This window comes from Crotalus tigris, unplaced genomic scaffold (assembly GCF_016545835.1).
Source record: "Crotalus tigris isolate CLP2741 ecotype Arizona unplaced genomic scaffold, ASM1654583v1 scf7180000017872.366306, whole genome shotgun sequence".
In the NCBI taxonomy this organism is placed as follows: Eukaryota; Metazoa; Chordata; class Lepidosauria; order Squamata; family Viperidae; genus Crotalus; species Crotalus tigris.
In genome coordinates this window covers 190001-215000 of record NW_024096691.1, presented here as the reverse complement: position 1 = coordinate 215000, position 25000 = coordinate 190001, and the positions used below count along the sequence as shown (strand labels likewise).

General features: G+C 38.4%; 2 protein-coding genes across 3 annotated transcripts in view; both read left to right on the top strand.

The window, feature by feature from the left end:
• UNC93A (unc-93 homolog A) overlaps positions 1–23192 on the top strand; it is a 35040-nt gene extending 11848 nt beyond the window's left edge. Inside the window, exons 2-10 of one of the 2 annotated variants that reach the window (XR_005556760.1) lie at positions 2558–2718; positions 4261–4442; positions 9334–9563; positions 11301–11429; positions 13970–14181; positions 16388–16523; positions 18054–18185; positions 20794–20898; positions 21766–21900. Coding sequence is in view for 1 of the 2 variants with exons in the window: in XM_039343786.1 (XP_039199720.1) it covers positions 2558–2718; positions 4261–4442; positions 9334–9563; positions 11301–11429; positions 13970–14181; positions 16388–16523; positions 18054–18185; positions 21766–21935 (1352 nt within the window). In the remaining variant the exon portion in view is untranslated. Of the gene's footprint in view, positions 1–2557; positions 2719–4260; positions 4443–9333; positions 9564–11300; positions 11430–13969; positions 14182–16387; positions 16524–18053; positions 18186–20793; positions 20899–21765 lie in introns of both variants that reach the window. The other variant, XM_039343786.1, reaches the window with a different exon arrangement.
• An 855-nt stretch (positions 23193–24047) lies between these two features.
• Positions 24048–25000, top strand: part of TTLL2 (tubulin tyrosine ligase like 2) — a 14391-nt gene continuing 13438 nt past the window's right edge. Inside the window, exons 1-2 of the mRNA XM_039343784.1 lie at positions 24048–24250; positions 24369–24461. Coding sequence (XP_039199718.1) covers positions 24379–24461 — 83 coding nt within the window. The 5' untranslated portion in view covers positions 24048–24250; positions 24369–24378. The remainder of the gene's footprint in view (positions 24251–24368; positions 24462–25000) is intronic.

The following is a 25000-nucleotide window of genomic DNA, read 5'->3' as shown; positions in this document are numbered from 1 at the left end:
AGACCTGTTTTTCCAAGAAGGTGTCTCTTACATTCAGTCAATCAAATCCAGCAGGGATTGAGAAAGATGCTCTCTTTTGAACAAGTGAGCTAATTCATGGGCCAAATGAATCAAGATATGACTGGGTAGGTGGCAATTTTCAGTTCCAGTTTGACAACCAAAGAGCGGAGCTGACTGAGTTTTTGCAAAAATAGATAATAAATTGGCTGCTGGTCTCCCAGACCAAAATCTGACATTAGCTACTGAATAATATCACAGTGCCCTCCTTTTTCATGGTGCAAATCCTACATAAAGATGGTGAGAAGCCTGCTGAAGATTGTATGAGTAGACATGTAAAGGACGGGTTGCATGAATCAATATTTCAATCTCCTTTTGACCTCTGGAATCATCTGAAACTGGCCTTCCCACTTGCCTCTGTGGAAAATCCATCTGCTTTGCCAAGGTATGCAATTATCTAAACAGAGCTGGCACAAATCATTGTGATCCAGCTCTGGACAAAATGTTCCATGTTAAACATCAGTTTATAGTTTATAGTGGTGGGATGAAAGTGGGGTAGGGGAGAGAGAGGAGAAACAAAAAGAGATTGCAGTAGATCAGCTACCAAAGCAACAAACGTAACATTAGAGGGGTGAGAAGGATAAGATAATTTTGATCCCAGTTTCAATTTCTGCTTTTTCCACATGAGCTCCAGTGACATGAGGGTCCTGGGCTGCCAGTCTTTTCTTGAAGTGGTTGGGAAAGAAATTTCATTTTCCATCTTTGCAAAGACTTAGTCAACTCAGCTCTCTGGTTGTCAAACTAAAACTGAAAGTTACCTGTTCAAAAGAGAACATCTTTCTTAATCCCTGCTAGATTTGATTGACTGAATGTAGGAGACATATTTTGCAAATACTGCTAACATATATGAGACTGAGTTCATACAGTACATTAAGCCATGATGCAGATTGTTTAGTTTTTTGCTTGGTACAGATGAATGCAGCTGTCAGGATTGTAAATCTTGATGGCTTAGCATGCAATGCAAAGACAAGCAATCTGCTGAGTGCAGTGGAGGAGTGCAATCATGGTACTGAAGAAAAGTTTCATAAACTTTCACATGTGAGGCTATTAAGATGAATAGGGTAGCTGATAATACACCCCAAATATTGAACTGTTAATGTTTGTTAAAGTTGTATGAATTTTTAAACAGAAGGCTAATAGTAAGGCAAAGAAGGGTATTAGTAAACAACTGAAATAAGTTTAGAGAAAGGAAAATTGATCTTCAAGGAAAAACGGAGCTCTTTCTTTCTTTCTTTTTTAAGCTACATAAAAATGTTCCTTGGTTTGCTAGAAATGTCCATTCTATAGCAAATTATTGTGTCAGGCCTGCATTGCTGTAGTAAGGAAAGGATTCAAGAGGACATTCTTTAAATTCCCTGCATATATAAGAGCTGAGACAGACAGGCAAAGACTGTCTGGGCTCTTTTGGAGTCAGTTTAATCTTAGGTGCCCTGACAGAAAAAAAAACTAAAAGAGTGTCAAGGCTGACATACCACAGGCCTTTGAGATACATTTAGAGCTTGGTACAAAAAAAAAACAACTTTTCAGCCTTGACAAATTTCTACAGTAAAGAAAGATTCACTCACAACAAGTTGGAAAATTCTGCGGAACTAACTGAACAGGCTAGTTGTGATCTGGATCCACTGACACCTGAGGCTTTGTGAGGCATGCTGAGGCAAAAAAAAAAAAAAATAGTGATCTTAACTGAATTTATATACACGATTGTTTGCAAACCATGATTTATAAAATATATTCATGTATTCAGTCATAGCCTTGGTTATATAGAAACTATTCCTGGAGACACAAAGGCATTTGTCTTGAATTGTTCATATTTATCTAGATTTTTCTTATGTTTGGCATGGCTTTATTTATTTGCTTATTTATTTATTAGTTATTAAAGGTATGTATTCTTGGTCCTGCTTTGTATCTGTACTCTTCACCTGGGTTTCTACTCTACAGTATATCTGTTGATCTCTCAGCTTCTCCTTCTGTGCAGATTGGTTTAATATGACTTGTTGCATACAAATTCTTTTTTAAAGTTTGCAGCAGATATGTGATGTTTGTTGCATAGAGATATTTAATAGCTGGGAATGATGGGATTTGCTCTCCAACATATCTGGAAGAAAATATTTTGAGGAACACTGTTTTGGGAAATAGTAAGTGCTACAGCTTTCCAAGTGACCTTTTCAATGGAATGGTAAGCCAAAACTGTATCCCACCCACCTGTTTCTTAAAATATACTCCTCCTTCAGTGTGAGTGGGCAAGGAAGAGAGATCTGTTTTTTTAAAAAAAAACAATCTGGAAAGTTGCCTTGTGGTTGGAAATGATTTACAAAATTTTAGAGAAGACATCATACAAATGTTGTGTGCCTCCTGTGGAGCCCAGTCAATACTTCACATCAGGTTAAATGGTACTATTTCTTCCCAGTGCTACCAGACTTGTAACATTTTCAAAGCCGAAGAAGGCAATGTTTGTGGGCAGGTGTATTCATATAGCTAACATGACTCCTTTATGTTAAAGGTGAAGGAAAGCTAGAAACCAGCTTAGACCCTCATCTCTCAGGTTTCTCCATTGGGAACTTCTATGACTCAGCTATGGACTCATATCTGAAAAACGTTATTGTGATTTCATTGGGATTCACATTTCTCTTTACTGCTTATGGAGGGCTCCAGAATCTTCAGGTAGGTTAACTGTATTTGGATCTATGAGATCCTGTTGCGCACTATCCATTCCAGAATATGCAAAGAATGAATTGTACATGCTCTCTTCTCTTCTCTTCTCCTCTTCGCTTCTCTTCACTTCACTTCACTTCTCTTTTTTTGGGGGGATTGACTAATTGAAGGGTATGGACCTAAAATGTTTACGATGCTAACCATTATATTTATTGGTGGAGTGGCTTTTAAGTAGTGTCATGTGACACAATGGTTGTGGGCTGATGTTTTACCAACTGTATTACCACCTTATATAGAATTGATATAAATTCATTTGCTTTCCACATTTCTCTGCTTTTATTTTTTCCTGATCATGTACATTTATATGTACCTATGCATTTGTGTATGTGTGATGTGTATTCATATAATACTTATCATACTAAATATATATTGCCTAGACATGATTAACCACTCTGGTGGCTGTTTTATTTATTTTATTATGTCTTTTAATTGCTGTTAAAATTATTCTCTGTAATTTTAATGTTCTGTATGCTGCCTTGGGAAAACCTGATTTTCAGAGGCAAAATGCTATTATTTTCAAACAGATGAGGTGAGGTTGCCTAATGGAGGAAAGTTTTAACCCACAAATTGAAATAAATAGTAAGTGCCTCAAGATAAGAGCAGTGATCCTGGTGGTGTGACCAAATAATTTTTGTTGTATCGGGGCAGAAAATCTTCAGCATCTATCACTTTTCAACAACATTCATTCCCAACAACTTGCTGCCCTTTCATGACTACATAAACCAGTGTGCCTGGCTGAGGAACTCTGGGAGTTGAAGTCCACAAGTCATAAAAGGGCCAAGTTTTAATACCCGTGACATAAACTATCAATCATCCAGGTAGACCAGATAGGAAACACCATCAGATGTGCTTCCTTATTGTAAGATTCCTTTCAAAGATTCAAATCCTTACAATTCTGAAAGTACAAAACTCCCGCTATCTCCTTTGCAGCCTCTGAAAGTCACTTTCTCTGTCCATTATGCAGCTGTGGGCCATGCACCCTCTTATCTGTTTGTTCCCTCAGCAAAGTCTTTCTCACATTACAAGAACTTACCACCTAACTTTCTCAGGCTGGAATAGCTTTGGATAAACATTAGCACTTTAATTGATTATTGGTGGCAATTGGTGGCTTGGTCAATCTGCTTCCTTTCTAAAACTGCCCCATGGCAAAAGATACTACATATTTTCATTGCTCTGTACAATAAAGACTGATGAGTCTGGATTCCCCAATAGAGGACCTTAATCTGTGAGCACCCATGGAGGGAGGCTTGATGAAATGTGTGTGATGACATCATCACCCATTCGCTCTGACTTCTTCAGAGGTCAGGACACAGTAAGCTAAGGCAGCATTTTGTGATGACAATGCATTTGTCATATGTGTTTGATATCATGGTTTCATTGCCAAACCTCTCTGGCTTAACTGTGTCTTCCTCTATTTTTATCTATCATTGTCCCCCATGCATTATCGTGTTTGCTATAAATATGTGCCTCTGTTGCATTTTGTCTGTGCAGAGCAGCCTCCACTCTGAAGAAGGTCTGGGAGTTGCCTCCCTGAGTGTGATCTACGCTGCTCTCATTCTGTCCTCCATGTTTTTCCCATCAGTCGTCATTAAGAAATTTGGATGCAAGTGGACCATTGTAGGCTCCATGTGCTGCTATATTACATTCTCTTTGGGAAACTTCTATGCCAGCTGGTAATAAGTATTTCCTAATTCCTATGACATTTGCAATGCATTGTGCCAGACACAAAGAATTAGGATCATTCTTAAAGTTGCAGCATAAAAGATTTATTCCAGCCAATAAACAAGAATCTAGTCACCTAAAGTTTAAAACTAAATGGGCACCAGATAAGGGTTAACAGAATTCAAGAGGGATTGGACTTGGAATGCTTGTGGGAATGCAAGGACTCTAAACTGATGACATACTTAACTCTACTCCCCAGCTCTGCCTTCCCTTCTCCATATTTGGGACAACAGATATAATTTCTGGCTGACTGATCTGTAGGGGGATACCACAATGAAAAATCTAACTGAATCGAACTAAATTGGAAAATGTATAGCTACAGAGTAGATAGGTTGATATCTGCTCATTAGATGGTTTGGGCTTCACAAAAGTACTTTAGGATTTGATAGGACAAATAAATGTTTTTAATGAATGCTTTAAGGCTATAAACATTACTGATACCTGAGGAAGCAGCAGATAGCAGCTGGGAAGAAGAATGGAAAAATATCTAAAGAGGTGTGAAACTTTTATTGACTTGAAGGATAGAACTGGGTTTTTTACGACATGCCAAGATCCGCAAATGAACAGAGCCAATAGACAACTTTGTATGTAAGTTTTTAAAGAATGAAATAGGGGCCTTCAGCTCCCTAAGATGAAGAGAAGGGAGAGCTTTTAAATATTTGAGATCAGGCCAGGCCTCAAAACGATACCAATTTCAATATGGTATTGGCAATAGAAGTAGGGAATGAAAGGGCAGCAATAGTTCCCTGCCCTTGGAATAACAGAGAAAAAAAGGAGAAGATCAGATCTGTGGTGAATAACTTTGGTGTATTTCTTCTGCCTCACTTAGCTTTGAGCATTTCTTCACACACACTGAGATCATTTTCAGATATACTTAAAGTAAGACACTGGGAGAATCAGAGATCAAATAGTCTTACTAATTTTGGATTTGAAGGAATAGCCATTTGGGTTGCCACAATTTCCATCTATAAAATTGCAGCTGTTGCTTTAGACCATACTATAGATGGTAAGATGGTTTTGCTGATCTCTAGTTTGTGGTTTTGTTTTTGTTTTTGTGTTTGTTTTTTTTTAACCAGTCCACCTCTGATATGTCAGTGAAGGGTTTCTCATCAGAACAATCCAGCCACTCCTGTGCAGCCCTTTTCATGAGCTATTAGAACAGGAGCAAAAAAGCAGAACAAATAAACAAATATGCTGGAGAGTGTATAGCAACTGCTTTTTGTAGCTGAGGCAACCACTTACATCTCCTTTAGCAAACAAAGCCTGAGCCAAGTGACACCAAGCAAAAGCCAGTAAAGGCACCATCTAACGACAGGAGTTATAATTACATTTCAAAAGGAAAGAGTAGGGCAGGGGTCTTCAAACTTGGCCTTTTTATGACTTGTGGACTTCAACTCCCAGCGTGCCTGGCTGAGGAATTCTGGAGTTGAAGTCCACAAGTCATAAAAGAACCAAGTTTGAAGACCCCTGGGGTAGGGGAAGAGAAGTTTAGCTAACATTTTATCAGCCTGGTATCCTCCACACCCCACCCCACCCATGATGTCTCAGAAGTACAATTCATAGCATCATAGGGCCCTTATTCTATCCCAAGTAAATGGTTGTCCAATCTTTTCTTGAAAACTTCCAGCGATGGAGCATCCTGGAGATTTCTTGAATCTCCATCCAGAACTTTGACCAGGTTAGCAGTAGAAATCTGGGAGTAGACCCCTCCCCAACCTAGCCAGAGGGCACTAGTCTGGCGAATGCTATGTAACCCATGTACTTTAATTTCCACCAACCTCTAGTGCAGGGGTTCTCATCCTTGGCAACTTTAAGACTTGTGGACTTCAACTCCAGAATTCCTCAGCCAGGCACGCTGGGAGTTGAAGTCCACAAGTCTTAAAGTTGCCAAGGTTGAGAACCCCTGCTCTAGTGAGTACAAAAAAATCAAGAATATCACGTGAGAAAAATATAACAAGGTAGCTTTACACAGCCATAAATAAGTTGGACTTGGACCATTAAACTCTCAAAAACCTTATTTCTTCTTATGAGGGCTTATTTTATATGATCGTATCTTATAAATAGAGGTAGTCCTTGACTTACAACCATTCATTTAATGATTGTTCAAAGGTATGACAGTACTGAAAAAAGTAACTCACACTTACAATCTTCACAACGTCCCAATGGTCATGTGATCAAAATTGGGTTACTTGGGCAGCTGACATGTATTTATCATAGCTGCAGCATCCCAGAGTCATACGATTACCATTTATGACCTTCCCAGCTGGCTTCCGACAAGCAATCAATAGGGAAACCTGGATTCACTTAATGACTATTTGATTCATTTAATGAACATGGTGATGTGCTTAATAACCACAGCAACAAAGTTCATAAAAATGGGCATGACTCACTTAAAACTGCCTTGCCTAGCAATGGAAGTTCTGAATCCAGTTTGTGGAAGTTTGAGGCATATGCCAAGGACTATCTGCATATTAATCCATTCGTAGTAGCATAACATCTCTGGAATATCCTGCATTTCATTATATTAGGCAGTCAGTCTTACGTAGATGTGATGTAGACCAGGGGTGTCAAACTGCCGGCCCGCAGGCCAGACGCATCATCAGGAAACTGTGCCCACCCCATTGCCGGCACTGGGGGGAAAGCTCCAATACGTCATGCAACGTCACGTGACGTCATGAGTTTGACATATCTGATGTAGACATTCCAGAATCACAATGTCTTCATGGAAAAATCTTCATTTATATCAGGACAAGGACAAGTTCATCTACTGCTATAACACTAATTTCTCCATGCAAATCTGCCTCTGTCTCTGTCTCTCTCTGTGTGTCTCTGTCTCTCTCTGTCTCTCTCTCTCTCTCTCTCTTTGTCTCTCTCTCTCTCTCTCTCTCTCTCACACACACACACACACACACACACACACACACACCATAGAATTTTTGCTTGCTTATTTATTTTGTTAGATTGCTATCCCACTTTTTCTCTTGGAACTCAAGGATCATTTTTCTCCCACAAGTCATTTGTAGAATAGACTAAGCTGAGATCTCCATGGCTGAGGATAAAATTGAACTTGAGCATCCTGAGGCCTGTAGCAATTGTTTAACCAGTGTAGCATACTCAGTTGTGAAAATCATGTTACAGGCAACTTTTGTGTCCGTGCATTTTCACCCAGTAGCAGGATCACAGGAGCAATGAGTATATAAGCAGTGTATTTTGCAGTGAAAATATTGGCTTGTATTTTTCTCTTGTTCTCCAAGGCCTGATCCAAATAATTTTCTTTCAGGACTTGCTTTATAGGCAAGAAAAATAGAGTTCACACAACACCCACAGTGTATAGAAAAACTGAACAGAAGGTGCTTTGAAACAAAACAGGTTGAAACAAAACAGGTTGAAAATTGTGTGATTTTTTTCTTGATCCTGACAAATCATGAGTGAAGATTTAGGAAAATAGATTCCTCATGAGCACATTTGTATAAGTGGAGAGCTTGTATATTTAAGCTTTGAGCAATGTGGCATTTCTAGTGGATTTGTTTATAGCTCTGTATGCAAAAAAAACCCCTGATCTTCATGAATGCCTCCTTGATGTTCATCAGTTTCTATTAACAGACTGAAATAGTTGAGGTAACCCTGAAAATACACTTTTACTTTTCATGTGAAAACGATGATCCCCTGGAACTGTCCAAGCTATCATTAAAACATATTCTTTTACAGTGGGGAGAGGGGAAATATGTCTATATAATATATAACTATACCAAACTGACTCTACAAATTTAGGAAACAAATTTTAAATAGGAATGGTAAGGAGTCCAACTGAACGAACTTAGCATTCCATTCTAAAGAGCTGCAGCTTCTGAATCACTCACAGGGTCATCACACGTAAAATTCATTACACAAGAATCTAGAATCAAGATCACGTGAAGTATTAATACCACTCTTCAATGCCTTGGTAAGGTCACACTTGGAATACTGCATCCAGTTTTGGTCACGACGATGTAAAAAAGATGTTGAGACTCTAGAAAGAGTACAGAGAAGAGCAACAAAGATGATTAGGGGACTGGAGGCTAAAACATATAAGGAATGGTTGCTAGAATTGGGTATGTCTAGTTTAACGAAGAGAAGGACAAGGGGGGACATAATAGCAGTATTCCAATATCTCAGGGGCTGCCATAAAGAAGAGGGAATTAAGCTATTTTCCAAAGCACCTGAAGGCAGGACAAGAAGCAACGGGTGGAAACTCATCAAGGAGAGAAGCAACCTAGAACTAAGGATAAACTTCCTGACAGTGAGAACAATTAATCAGTGGAACAGCTTGCCTCCAGAAGCAGTAAATGCTCCAACACTGGAAGTTTTTAAGAAGAGACTGGACAGCGACTTGTCCAAAATGGTGTAGGGTTTCTTGCCCGAGCAGGGGGTTGGACTAGATGACCTCCAAGGTCCCTTCCAACTTTACTACTATTATTATTATTAAGCCTAGTTTTGATTTTATTAATGCCTGGCTCACTGTGGAAAGCCTATCCAGAAACAGCCATACTTGTTATACTAGGCAAATAGAGGGTGGACATCACTTGATTTCTGGTGCCAAAGTTGCAAAGAGGCAACTTGAACCTCTGTTGGTAATGCCTTAATTCTGTATTTGTATCGTGACCTCTTACGCAACTCTGTAAGGACTGGCATTAGCGTGATGATGACAAAACACATAAATCATTATTTGCCCCTTTTACATTCTGTTTTTGTTCTTGCAGAGGGAGTACAAATAATACATTTCTCTGAAATTCAGTGGAATGATAAGTGTTTTGGATTTATATTTTGTTTCATAAAAATAACCAAATTACGTATTTTTGGCAGGTTCACACTCATCCCCACATCTATGATCTTAGGACTGGGAGCAGCCCCCCTCTGGTCAGCCAAGTGCACTTACCTTACCGTGGCTGGCAATTTATATGCTCAGAAAGTGGGGAAAATTGGAAAATATATAGTTACCCAGTATTTTGGAATCTTCTTTATGATATACCGGTCCTCTGGAATCTGGGGCAATCTAATAGCATCTCTGGTCTTTGACCAGACTCCTAACAAAGGTAATTATGTTTAAGTAGACATATAGTAAAGAAGACACATGAAGCCTATGTTATTTGTAAATAATGTAATAAGAAAAGAAATGTTTTAAGGCTTTTAAAACTCTTGTCGAGTATTACAACTGACCTATGTTCTCTTACTCTACTTCTTGGGCTTGCAAATAACTGATTCCAGATATAGTTCATATATTGCACTAAATTGGAACATAGTTTCTTAATTTTGGTTTAGCATATTAGATAATCCCATGCAATTTTACAGTCGTTTTACTCATCTGCTGACAAACTACCAAGCTGACCCTAACAAATGATGTTTCTAGCATTTACACTAAAGAATCAGTCTATGTTTTAATTATTTTTACTTTAAGTTTTATTTAATCCTTTAGTGTAAGGATAATAAAGGCTAGATGGATTAGAACAGTAGTTAGTTCTGCTAAGAAATTGTTTGGGATTGAATGTTACTAATTAAAACCACTGCTAATGGGGCAATTTTACAAAGATTTATTCATAATAGATATAAGTCCCTGATTGACCAAACATTACTATTAGGAACAAATCAGAAACTGTTAGTGATACTCTTGAAATGTTTCAAAGGACCATACTCAACTCAAAGGCACAATTACTGGGTTTTTTTTGGAGGGGGGGAAATTCACAAATAATATTATACTACTGTGAACCTTTACTCTATTTTATCATGTGCATCAACTCATTAGCAAGTTCTTGGTATAACTGCTTGAACTTCTGGACCAGGAAAAGCAATTCTCTCTAAAAAGCATTTAGAGAGAAGGACTTTATAGCAAGAATGCACAGTAGAGACCACTTAGGACAGTGGTTCTCAACCTTTTTAATGCCGCGACCCCCAACCGGTCGTAAGTTGAGGACTACTCAACCAGTCGTAAGTCGAAGACTACTCAACTGGTGCAGCACCGTTCGCAGAATGGGACTTTTGGCGGGCTCAGCAGGGCAGAGACAGCCTGGACAATTCCTATTGGCTTTTGAAAGCCAATAGAATTAGACTCTATTCAAGAGAGTCTATTCTATTGGCTTTCAAAAGCCAATAGAATAAAAGGGAGTAGCACAGCTAAGGAAAAGGGGGAAAAAATGGCAGACTGCGTTGTTTGGCGACCCCGTGAAATGGTTGTTCGACCCCAAATGGGGTCCCGACCCACAGGTTGAGAACCACTGACTTAGGAATTCATTTTTTATATAACAGAGAGTACAGGGGATTAGAATGGCCCCAGCCCTGTTAGCCTTTTCTAAGGTTTTAAAACCTGGCTATGTTCCTGTGCCTGGGGTGCTCAATGGCCCTGTTTCCTGGCTGTATTACTAACAGATCAAGTATCTTTCTCCTATGTATATTTAATCTGGATGTTTTCAGTGTTTTAAAATGTTTTTAGTATTTTTAATTGTAACATTCTTTTCTGAATTGTATGCCACCCAGAGTCATTGAGATGGGTGGCTATAGAAATTGAATGAATGAATGAATGAATGAATGAATGAATGAATGAATGAATGAATGAATCAAGTTCAGAGACTATCATAGACCCCATGGATATTTCTTGTATTAGAAATAAGAACACCAAGGCAATTTAAATTTCTATGAAAGAAAGCCTGAAAACTGATGACACAGAATCACAACTTGATTGTATATTTGGCCTTCATTTGTATATACAGCCTTCATTTTTGTCTGTATTTTGACCATTAATAAATCCCTTTTTCCTTTTTGTGTTTTTAATGTATTAGTGAATCTCACAGAAGCAGATATGATGTGCTGTGGTACAGGCAGCTGCATGATAAACACCACAGATAGGACTGTGACATCAAAAGGACCATCTAATACTTTGATCTATACTTTGATGGGAATCTACACAGGTAAGCCCTCTCAAGCATCTTTGGCACCCCATGAAGAAAAGCATACATAATTTGTATGCACAATGTATCAGAGTACATTTTAAAGTTACATAATGCAGGACCTTACTAAAGCTAGGTTCTTGGTTTAGGTAGCGCCTTGATAGGAGATTATCTAGGAAATTTGCTTTTCATGCCTTGAGCTCCATGATAGCAAGATTTAAGTGGATAAATTAATATATCAAATGTTGAGTTCTTAATTGTGGGATGGTTCAGAATGGCATAGAGAGGGGTAGGGAACCTTGGCTCTTTTATGACTTGTGGACTTCAACTCCCAGAATTCCTGAGTCAGGATGGCTGGTTCAGGAATTCTGGGTATTGAAGTCCACAAGTCATAAAAGAGCCAAGGTTCCCTACACCTGGCATAAAGCATAGATGTATTCTATTCTGAAAACCCTCAAATAGAGATCAAGGTTGACCAATGATGAGAATCAATGGAGCTGAACTTCTATGTATGGAAAATCATTAATTGACCAAAGTCAAATAAGAAAAATCAGGAGGTTTACAACTGGATCTCCTACACTTTAACCAGGATTTACAAACTATTCATATATTTTACATATTAAAATTAAATATTAAAATGAGAAAAGTGACATCTTACATGTACAGAGAATCCCTACATGTAAAATTTGAACAGGACATTGGAGAATACCTCAGAGCAGAGGAAGAATCCACTCTTAAAGCATCCCTGACATCAGATGGCTGTCTAGTTTCTGTTTAAATACTTTCAGCAAAGGAGAGTCCGCCGTCTCTCAAAGCAGTCCATTCTCTTATAGAAAGCCTCTTATTTTTAGGGACCCCTTATTTTTAGACCTCTTTTTTTCCTAACCCAATCAAAAGCATCTCCCTTTTAATTTAAATCCATCGTTTCTTGCCTGCCCTTGAAATGTTCTATAGCAGGGGTCTGCAACCTTGACAACTTTAAGACTTGTGGACTGCAGTTCCCAGAATTAAGTCCAGAAGTCTTAAAGCTGTCAAGGTTGCAGACCCCTGTTCTATAGTAACATTGCAGAAAGTATTGGATCATGTTCTGTGGTACCTGTTCACAGCATACAAGGCTTTTCTGGATTTCTCCTTCACCAAGGACCAAAGGCATGGGGTATAAGAAGCAATCTGAACTGAACCAGAATCTGAGAATTAAAAGCTATAGGCCAATTCTATAAATAAAAGCTATAGTCAAGGTCAACCATTTGTCTGAAATGGTATAGGGTCTCCTGCTGAAGTAAGGGGTTAGATTAGAAGATCTCTGATGTCTCTTCCACCTGTATTATTCTATGTTCTAAGTCAGTAATTGGAATAAGTTGGAAGAATGCTGGAAAACCAGAAGTTCAAGAAAAATATCCATAGGGTATAGGAATGTTAGTTTAATTGCAATATGAAGTCCTCGTATATTTTTGAGTCTAGGAGAATTGACTAGCCAGAAATGATAGAAAGTTAATCTGTAGCATTTCTGAACATTTCAGTCAGACATTCCCCCTCTGCTTTCCAATGGCTCACTACAAGGGACAGCTGTGCACAGATTCCATTAAGTTTTGATAAAGAATACAAAGCAAAGTCAAGTTCCCAACTGGAGTGTTCATTGCAACTAAAATATTGATAGGCAATGTGCATTTCCAGGAGGTTATTCAACATGGTTAATGTTCCTGGTGAATCCTGCATAAGCTTTGTTCCTCAGCAAACAGTTTGAAAACCACTGGTACATCATATATACTAGTATATAATTTATATTAATGCTATTCCTTGTTTGGCATACGATTCAATTCAATTATAGTTAATGCCACATGAGTTTGGGAATTTTTATTCCTATGATGTGAGATCCCAACTTATGATAAGGAAGAGGCTACACCCCAAAATCACTCAGTCATTTCAAATTTCAAATATTAGGGATCAAAATGTTATGCTTTGACTCTGAAGGTAACATTTCCCATTTAAAATATGAACAGAGAAACTGTAAATCTTACCAAATTCTGAATATTTTGTAGATCATTTTAATTCTTATATTGAATCCATTTGATTGGATTGAATATACTTTGACTCCCATCAGTATAATGTAATAAAAATTAACATTCCTGTTTTTAGTGTAATGTCCCTTCACATGTAATTCAGAAAATACTATCATTGCAAGGAAATGGCTCAAAAATATGCTCATCTGGGATAAAGAAATATTGACAGATGTGTGATACTGTATTCATGCTAATCTCAGTAAAGCCTTTGATTTGACCTGGAATGGTAACAAATGTTTTATGCAACAGCAGACTGTGGTTTGGTTTGGTTTTTTTTCCTGCTAGCTGTCATAACCAAACATCACAGCTGAGCAAAAAGAATTGTGAAAAAAGGATGCCTAAAAAGTATTCTGCTTTAGGTTAAAATGAGACATTTTTAATATTGCTAGATTTAAATTAATAGCACTTGATTTGACTTTATTATTAAATATCAATTTTTCCAAACACAACAATGTACACTGATAATTTTGTTTGTTCAAAATACATCCTTTCATTTCTCAGCTAGTGAGATTCTAGCTGTGTTGCTAGTGACTGTATTTCTGGATCAACTCTCAACCAACCAAGCAGAAAGTGAAGAAAAGACTGTGTCATCCTTTGGATCCACTTTTCTGGAAACATTTCAACATCTTAAAGATAAACGCCAGTGTCTGCTGATACCCTTGACTATGTATAGTGGACTTGAACAAGGATTCCTTGCCGGTGACTATAATAAGGTAGGTTATAAAATACAGGGTTATCTAATCTATTTCAGGTGCTAAGTGAAAAGATGCAGAAGGAACAGAACTGCACACAGTACCCAGTGTAGACTCTCTGAAGGGACTAGAAAACTCATCTAAATGATGTGCCATTAGATGTAGTTATCTGTACATTTTCTTTGGCTCTAATTCTTGGAAATATTTTTAAAAGAATAGTTGGGAATAATAATGGGATGGAAGATGCATAAGTATAGGTAGCAAGGCATTCTGGAAGAACTATTTTCTACCAATAGGCATAGTTTTTGTATGAATTGTTAATTTATAAGCCACTTCATCAAAAGTTATCTCAGAGTAGTTTACAAATTACAAAATCCCTACTTCTGGAGTGGGATTTGCATTCACAATCAGCCCAAGCCTTTAATTGCCTAAGGCAAAGAATAACATGTTGTCCCCTCCAATTCCATGCACAAAACCTCACTGAACCAGGAGTTCTCTTTTCTGTATTGTCAAAGGGGAGCAACTCCTCCACTTTATCTATGGAAGAGAGCAGGTTGAGTTTGAAGGAATGCAAAACAGGTGCCATTTTCACCTCCAGCTCCTTGCTGCTATCCAGCTTAATGGAAATGATTGTCCTGTAGAGCCAAACTAGTCACTCTGCAGATCAATTGCAGAGCATTATGCTCCTGTGTGCTGGTCTTGCATCATTAGGATGCTCTGCTTGAAAGGGTGTGAGCAATCTAATGCACATTGAAACATACATGCATTTTCAAATGAAATATATTCATGAAAAAAATGATTAAAAAGTAGACAGCAGATCCAAACATGTTTAGAAAAATTCAGTTTAGCCATGGTTTTGCCACTATGGTTTTGTCTCTTGGTGGTTCTCCCTTGTTTGAACATGTTGCATTCTGATGCTTTTAAATTGTGAATTGGTCATGTATTTGTCAATTAACTATATTGTATTAACTATTCTCTCTGTGCAAACCATTTCTACACCAATGTTTCCCAACATGATGAATTTCAGCTATGGAGGATTGCAACTCCCAGAGTTGCCTATTAACCATGCTGAATTTTTCTTATGTAAAAGATTTCAACATTAGCTTTTCCCACCCATTTGTGTGTGTGTGTGTGTGTGTGTGTGTGTGTGTGTGTACACACATACATTTCTACATTTGATTTCTATAGCTACCCATCTCAGCAAATGACTCTGGACAGCTCACAATTCACAACATATATTAGAATTAAACTTTAAAAAACATTTTAAAACAATAAAACAGTAAAAAGCATTAAAATAGTAAAAAAAAACCATTACAGTACATACAAAAGCAAGACATCTGGCCCATTAACAATATAGCTAGGAGGCTCGTGTAGTGCCCCAGGCTCAGGAGCATAGCCAGATTTTTATATTCCAGTTGCATCAGAATCAAAACTTTCAGAATTCTTATTCAATATGTCCAAAGAATTCCATCTTTGCTAAGAATTCCAATGTGTTGAAATTACTAATTTTATTTTTTACTCTTATTACATTTATATGGCCGAATTCTGAGTACTAAACAAATACAAAAACATAATACAGAACAATTGTAAAAAAACAAGTTGAGGCACAAAAATCATCATCAACATGTTATACATAGAAATGCCCGAGTTCAGTTAGTCTCCAGTTCCAATGCTGGGGGAAAAACCAAGTCATTGCAACCTTGCAGAAGGCCAAAAGGGGTGGGTCTGTCCATGGGAAAGCTGTTCCATAAGGCAGGCACCATGAGAGACAGCACATTTCCCAGCACCTTCCAGGTCACATTGTTTCATCAAGGAGACCCCGAACATTTCCCCTCTATTAGATTGTTGGAACAGGCAGAAACCAAAGGGATAGGCTGTCAAGCAATTACAACACACCTGGAGGATACTCCTTTGACAATGAGTAGGTTATGTCTTTTCAATTCTGGGTCCAATTTTCACTTGTTTTGATGTTTAAGAACAGCTGCAGTAACTGATCAAGTCCTAGCCATCTACCCATATTGCCCAGCAGCTGCACATTGCATTTAGAGGCTCTGTAGCAAGACAGAAAATAATGTTTTATTGGTTATGTAGGTGTTGCATGAATATTCAGCACCAGCATTCTGAAGCACTCATCAGGCCTTTAACTGCAAACATGAAAATTGAAGCTGCTGTTCTGTATAACAATATAACTGTGTGGGCAATTCTCTCTTTCTTATTTTCTTTCTAGTCCTATGTGACCTGTGCTCTTGGGATAAACTTTGTTGGATATGTGATGATCTGCTTTTCAGCTACAAACTCACTCGCCTCCTTGCTGTTTGGCAAGATTTACCAGTTCACTGGAAGAAAGGTTCTCTTTACACTGGGTAGGTAAAAGCTAACTGGGTGCTTGTCTACTGTGATGGTCTCAATGTGTTTGACTCGAGCTTTGAGGAATAGAATACAAGTTAAGAAGCAATTGCTCAGAGACATAATCAATCTAGACCAGTGGTTCTCAACCTTTTTAATGCTGCGACCCCCAACCAGTCGTAAGTCGAGGAGTACTCAACCGGTCATAAGTCAAGGACTACTCAACTGGTGCAGCACAATTTGCAGAATGGGACTTTTGGCAGGCTCAGCAAGGCAGAGACAGCCTGGACAATTCCTATTGGCTTTTGAAAGCCAATAGAATTAGACTCTATTCAAGAGAGTCTATTCTATTGGCTTTCAAAAGCCAATAGAATAAAAGGGAGTAGCACAGCTAAGGAAAAGGGGAAAAAAATGGCAGACTGCATTGTTTGGCGACCCCCATGAAATGGTCGTTCGACCCCAAATAGGGTCCCGACCCACAGGTTGAGAACCACTAGACTTCCCATCACTAGCAAGATGAAAAACTAACAGTCCCAATAGTTATATAGATAAATATATCTGCTGAATCAGTAACTTCATTGAAAAATTCTCCAAAGGTGCAGCAATTATAATTCACTGTAATTCCAAGAATTCTCAGAAAACCTTCTGGAGGTAAAGGAGCTAAAGGTTTCCAATGTGGAGAAGGTGATCTGGAAATTGCGTGACCTATGGGCTTCATTAAATTTTGACCAAGTATATTAATTTTAGTATCTAACCTCAGTTCAACAATTCTGGTACTCCTTTTACAATGTATCCATATATGTGATGTTAATTTTATTTTTATTTTTACAAAAAACAGACATTAGAGCTGTGCATACCTTGAAAATATTTTGGAATAATTGCTTTAGATCTTGCACAAATGTTACTATTTTGCTATTTGTTAAAGTGTGAGCCTTGGAAAAAGGAGGCTGCTGCTTTAAAGGCACATTGTAGTAATCTTAATTAGTAGTCTTCTTAAAGCAGCAGCAACTTTTTAGAGGCTAATGTGGTAGCTTGAGAAAAGGCTGCTTTAATTAGAAAGGTTAAGTGATATACAAGAATCATAGAGAGGAAGAGACCTTTGATGTTTTGCAGACCAGCACCTGGCTCAGGTACAAGTTTCCTACAGCATGTCTAGTAGATGATCATCCACCTTCTGTGGAAACCCTTTAGCAAAGGAGAGCTTGCCACATAATGTGGCAGCCTTCTCCATTGGCTAACACTTCATACAATCATGAGGTTCTTGCCAATCTCTAGTCTAAACTACCTTCCTTAGTTTTGACCCTGGTTCTAGTCCTACCCTCTGTGGCAATAGAGAATAAGGTTGCCAAGGTTGAGAAGCACTACCTTCATTGGTTCCTTCTATGGACCAATCCTGCTTCTTCCTTCCAGAGTCTACTTGGTGTTAGAAATGAAGTTATGGGTAAGGTGCTTTTTGAATCCTATGAAGCCAAGCAGTTCTTCAATTCATAAAGTGTGAATTAGAATGCGCCTTACTGTTTTTTCATGATCTTTGCCTCATCCAACAGGTGCCATTCTCTATCTCGGCTGCATAATAGCACTACTGCTCTGGAAACCTCACCCCAACCAACTTGCCCTATTTTTTATAATACCTGCCATCTGGGGTGTAGCAGATGCTATCTTACAAACACTAACTAATGGTAAGCATTTATAGTGAGAGAAGGTCAACAGAAAGATGAAATAGGACCGTGGGCTTTATGGAAAGGAGATAATCAATTCCAGGAACGGCATTAGGCTTGCTGGAAAGTGTCATCTCAGCAGGAACTGTTAGATGGATCTATGTGATGTTCGTGGATTGCCTATGATTGGTAGGGCTGTTCTTCTGTGCATAATGATCACACCCTATTTCTATGCAAATTTGATGAATTTTTAAAATCTGCAGGAACATCCACCCACATTCCTGTGTTCATAAAAATGTATACAATTTCTTGAACATACATAGTTGCATTTTCCCTTAATATGTGCCTTTTAGTGCAATGCTTTTTACAAAGTATATTTTTTTTCAACATTCCCATTTCAGTAAGGAAAAAAAAATACGTAAACTTCTAAAAAGGGGAAAAAAACCTGAAGGATTTCATATTTCAGTTTGGATAGTCAGAGTTTTAGATACGTTAGTTCCTCTTGAAATAATGAACCGAGTAAACTTCATCCCAAACCCATAAAATTATTTGATCTCTAAGAATTGTTAAGACTTATCAACACTTAATACATTGATCTTAGAAGGCAATATATTCTGCACACTCCATCTAGAATTTCGCTGCCAGGGAGTGGCCTGGCATCCATCAACCTCATTAAGACCCTTTGAAGGAGGTGTTTTTTTTTTTTAACTGTTTCCCGCCTTGAAGTTCTGCACCATCCCACAATCAGACTTGTTTAGGTTTCATTCAATGATCTTTGTGTTTTTCTGTTTTCCTTTCCAATTGTGAGAAATGGTAAGCTCAAATTACTAAACTAACACTACAAAAGGAGAGGGAAAGAACAGGAAAATTAAGAAAGATCATTGGTAAAATAGTGTAACTGTTTTTATTTTATATCTGTTTAATTTTTACAACCCATTTGAAAGCTATGGGTAAAGATTTATTTTTATTTATCATTCACATTGATAAATAGTATCCAGCTGACCTTAGCTGATCTCAGAAGCTAAGCAAGATTAACCCTGGGATTTCCAGAATTGTAGGTTGGACAGCATTATTATTATTTTTTTAAGTAAGGTGAAGCTCTGAAAAAGACAATGGCAAATTATATATCACTGCTCCAAACCCTCACACAGATGACTTGAAGGTATCCTTATGTGTTTTTTTTTAACAGGGTGCCTTCTAAATAAACTTTTTTTAAAAAAGGGGGAGGATTTAAAACCAGAAGACATTTAAAATTACTATTTATAATAATAATAATAAAGTTGGAAGGGACCTTGGAGGTCATCGAGTCCAACCCCCTGCTCAGACAGGAAACCCTATACCATTTCAGACAAATGGCTGTCCAGTCTCTTCTTAAAAACTTCCAGTGTTGGAGCATTCACTGCTTCTGGAGGCAGGTTGTTCCACTGGTTAATTGTTCTAACTGTCAGAAAGTTTCTCCTTAGTTCTAGCTTGCTTCTCTCTTTGATCAGCACATATGTTTGAGAATATAATTATTAAATAAAATGTTACATATGAAGAATCAACAGTTTTATAAAATAAACTGTTGAGTAGAAAACATTTTAAAAAAATTATTGCAAAGGATAGAGAGGGAGAAGGGAAGAGAGATGATAGATAAATGTGTGTATTTCTGAACTTCTGTTTGAGAGATTATTTTGCTTAGTAATTTCTGGGCTATTTTAAAAACAAAACAAAACACCCTTATATATTTTCTTTCCCATTTCTGGGAGACATCACAGCACCAATCTAAGAATAAAACTTCTTAGATTGCACATCACCCTTATCTCACTCATTTTATGCCACTTAATGCCTCAGCTACTTCACAGGCAGTGGTTGCAGCCAGAAATTAGCAAATGAGGACTATGCGTTCTCCCTTCAGCTTCTCAATTATCTAAATCACTGTTTCTCAACCTTGGCCACTTGATGATGGGTGGACTTCAAATCCCAAAATTCCTCAATCAGCATGGCTGGCTGAGGAATTCTGGAAGTTGAAGTCCACCCGTCTTCAACTAGCCAAAGTCGAACACTGATCTAAATAATCTAGTGGAGTGGTGGCAAACCTATGGCACGGGTGCCAGAGGTGGCACTCAGAGCCCTCTCTGTGGACACGCGCGCCATCGCCCCAGTCTTAGGCCTTCAGCTGGGTTTTATAAAACCTTTTCACTTTAGGCCTCCGCCGCCGTGTGGGGAAAAAAATGTTCAAACAGTCAATTTCAACTTCTTGCGGGGAAAAAAAGATCTTGTAAAGTTGGAATTGATTGATTGAACTTTTTAGTCCCACCCAGTCTGCCGTTACCACCGCAGCCACACCCACACAATGGGCCACGCCCACACAATGGGCCACACCCACACAATGGGCCACACCCACCCGGCACTCGACGATGCATAAGTGGATTTTGGGTTGCAGTTTGGGCACTCAGTCTCTAAAAGGTTCGCCATCACTGCTCTAGTGGTTACATGATTTCATGCTAAGCAATGTTCATTGTGCACTAGTGTTATCAAGGCTGCATGCCACCTGAAGAATCTAATGTCAGTTACTGTAGTCTCTGTAAGTAAGAGATCCTGTATGTTCTCCTTGCATGCTCAGAAGATCCTTCCTTTTCTTTCACAGGGTAGTTAAATGGTAGAGCCATGCTACATTTAAAACTTGATGTTTTAGGATTGCAGATAGTCCTCACATACCAACTGCAACTGGGACCAGCAATTCTGCTGTGAGGTAATGCAGTTTTTAAGTGAAGCAAATCACCACAGGTCATTAAGTGCAACATCAATAACTGGGTCTTCCTGCAGGTTTCCCTGAGAACGGTCAAAAATTCATCAGCCTTCAGAACTGAAGCAAATCTTTCACAAAGCTGTATTTTAAAATAGGGAGCTAATACTAATCAAGAGCTCCCCCTAGAGCATACCTAAAGAAAATGCAGGAGTCAGTTTCATTCATTCACGATACATTTGTTCAGAATATGTGTGCGCTGCATTTAGATTTGCAAAGCTAAAAATATCCCAAGCAGCAAATGAGAGCAAACCCACTTCTCTGTCTAAAAAAAGAAAAGATTCAGGAAAGTCTTGCCATTCAGAGCAGAGATATGAGAGCCAAAGAGTTTGATACGATTAGAACACTCCTTCCCTGCAGCCACAAAAGATATCCCAATCTATAACACAGCACCCTGGAAATACTTGATACAAAAGGAGAGGTATAATAAAAGACTTTATTGCAGAATCACCTTTGTTTGAAATGGGTGACAGCTGTTGTTTAAAAAGAAATGATGATGATGATATAGTCCAACCCCCTGATCAAGCAGGAAACCCTATATAGGCAACCTTGGCTCTTTTATGACTCGTGGACTTCAATTCCCAGAATTCCTGAGCCAGCCACGCTGAGGGGAAAGGGAGAGGTTTCCAAGCTGAGCCATACTGGCTCAGGAATTCTGGGAGTTGAAGTCCACAAGTCATAAAAGAGCCAAGGTTGCCTACCCCTGCCCTATACCATTTCAGACAAATGGCTGTCCAGTCTCTTCTTAAAATAAACATAAATCTGAGTTGATGTCTTAAAGGTTATCTGACATAATTCTCTTTTTTTTTATAGCTCTCTATGGAATTTTATTTGAGAAGCACAAAGAGGCAGCCTTTGCAAATTACCGCCTGTGGGAGTCATTGGGCTTTGTCATAGCCTTTGGCTACAGCACCTTCTTAAGTGTCTCCATCAAACTGTACATTTTGTTAACTGTACTGTGGCGATGGTCTTTTATGGAGTAGTCGAATATCTGGAATCCAAAATGTCTTCTGGAACACCCAACACTGCTAATCAGGAACTAACCACATCACAGCAAAATGCTCAATCAACCAACCTCTAAGTAAGGAATTCTATGCAGAAAAGGGTTCTAAATCAAAGCTTGCATAAGGATATTTACTGGACAATAGAGAAGGGCCTGAATGATGACAATGAGAAGGGGTCAAGGCACTGCTATAACACTGCACAGGATTTTTTTTTTCATTCTTCTTTTGTGATAAGACTTGTGCCTTGTATAGTCTGAGCCCAACCTACTTCACAGGATTGTTGTTATAGGGAACAAATTGGAGGAAGGAGTCCTGTGTAGGCCACATGGATTCCTGGAGCAAAGATGGATAATGGACAAATATTGATTTTCATTTTTACCTTTTTTTTAAAAAAATAGGTTTTTTCCAAATCAATAAACAATGCATAATCAATAAACAAAACTTTTTTTGTACTAAACAGTTTGTATTGGCACAGCAGATATAAATTGACGATTGCAACTGGATCTTGTTGAAATCAGTTAAGAGTAAACATTTTCTTTAGAGCTAAGAATTCTAGGCAATGAGCCATATCCTAGCTCCCCATTTATGCAACTGTCAAATTTTGTATGCATTCAGCTGTGATCATACAGACTGGATACCGTGTATTTCCTTCTAATATGAGAACTCATACATTCATAAACAAGCTTGCATTCCCTGAGGGACACATAATTTTTTCTGATCTCGGTGACTCCATGTGAGATCAGATATTCTGCTAGATGAAAACTCCGCACCACACCAAGGACTGCCCATTCTTTTTGCACTGGAAGGAGCCTTCAAACTACTTTAAGCCAAACTGGGGACTACTGCATTCCATTGCCCCCCCCCTTTCATTATAGTTTCTGAATTATGTTCTGTGAACCATCACAAGATTTTTCTAAACAGGAGTGAGATTTGATGCAGGAAGATAAGGCCACTGATGAAATGACAGGAACCTAAGGGAAGCCCAACACCAGAGTTCAGATCAGAAATATTATTGTAATTAATGCAGTGTTGTGTAGCTCTTCTGCTCTACCAAGTGAGCAAAGTGGGTATAGGATAAATATTAAATAACTAGATAAAAATGCAGATTCTTTTTTTCCCTTTTGCACAGACGTCTGTTTATTACCTCCCCCCAGAACTCTTCACTCTTTTTAAGATTTAATGTTACTCATGAAATTTAGTATTAATTCATTAATTAAATAAAAATGGTGCCAAAAAGTAACAACGCACATATGTATGTGTAAAAAAAAAATCAACCTATCCATGTCAGAACTTGCTCCATCATTTAACATTAAAATAAACAGATACAGTAGTCTTCAACTTATAACCACAATTGAGGACCAGAATTTCCTTTGTTAAGCAAGGCAGTTGTTAAGTAAGTTTTGCACAATTTTACAACCTTTCTTGCTATGCTTATTAAGTGAATCACTGTAGTTATTAAGCAAATCAGGCAGTTGTTAAGCAATTCTCGCTTCCTCCATTGGGTTTGCTTGCTGGGAATCATGTGACCCTGGGATGCTGAAACCATGGAAAATACATCCCCTGTTGCTTAGGCCCAAATTTTGATCATGTGACCACAGGGATACTGCAATGGTTGTAATTGCAAGGACTGGCTGAAAATCATTTTGTTCAGTCCCGTTGTAATTTTGAATGGTCACTAAATTAACTGCTGCTGTAAGTCAAGGACTACTTATATGAATGTTATTTAATCTGGGAGATTAAATTATTTAATCTGCAATATTTCATTTTCCTTTTTTATCTTTGATTCCCCAAAGTCACTCTTTAAAAAAAATACAGAATATAACTATCGGGAATAACAACTGATACTGTCTAAAATCATACAATAACATTATGAAATTGCAAATCACAATAAATTCTTTTTAAAACTGAAAAAGAAAAAAACAGGTTTACTATTAATATACCAAAGAGACAAAATAATAAAATAACATTTTTTTTATTTACTTCTGCAGTGATCCTTCTAGGCATTAAATGGCTGCAAATATCTCTGCTCCAAGCTACTTTTGTTTCCAAGCTAAAAAAACTTACTTGATGAGCTTTGCATGGGTTCAGCAAAAACAAGAGCTGATAAAGTCATTGGTAATCTAAGATGTCTCTGATCCTGGTTAAGACTGGGAAGTAAATGCACTAAAGAAAAGAAAGGGTAGCTGAAGGTTTTTGTGACGATGGCAATATTTGCTTGTGTTCATAAGATCTGTTTCACATTGCTAGGCAACTGTTCGAATCATTGTGACTTATTTGTTCCATGAAAGATCCAGGTGAGAAGCAGCTATTAATGCTTTTTTCAATAGCTTTTGAATTTTTACCTGAACCTTAAAAAAAAAATCAACCAAAGTAGAGATGCAAATTTAAATGATGCCTTCTCCCTGAATCAAGGCTGGACCAGATGGGTTGTGCTGAAGACCGTGAGGATAATTGCTATGCCCTAAGAGCACCAGTGATATCATCCAAACTCACCCACGGGAAAAGGTATGTGAACCTTCCATTCCCAAAGAAGTAGATCTTAGCTCATTTCCAGAAGAAAAATTAAGTTGAGAGCAACAGTAATAAAATGGATAAGACCAAAAAAACCCCAAACAATTGGAAATTAGCTTACTGGAGACAAGCTTGGGAGTAGGAGAATTTACCTGCTTCCCAGAGGATGGACTTACGTTTGAAAGATTGCTAGATGACAGATCTGATGGAAGATGTCCTTTACTTGAAAGCCTTCCTGTCCAAGATTAAGAAGCTTCTGAAGAAACAGCAATGGCCATGAAGTTATCTGTGCATAGGGAGTTCCTGGACAACACTGAGGGCTGCATCAGCATTATGGTTGCCCTCGGGGGGGGGCAGGTGCTTGTGACTGGGGTAGGTGCGGCTTACTGGGTGGACATGGCCTACTGGGTGGGCATGGCCTACTGGGTGGGCCTGGCCAGCTCAAAGTCACTTGCATTAGGGTCACCTGTGTGGGCCTGGGCAGGACTGGGGTGGATCCAAGGATCTCTGGCAGACGGGGGGGTGGGGGGTGG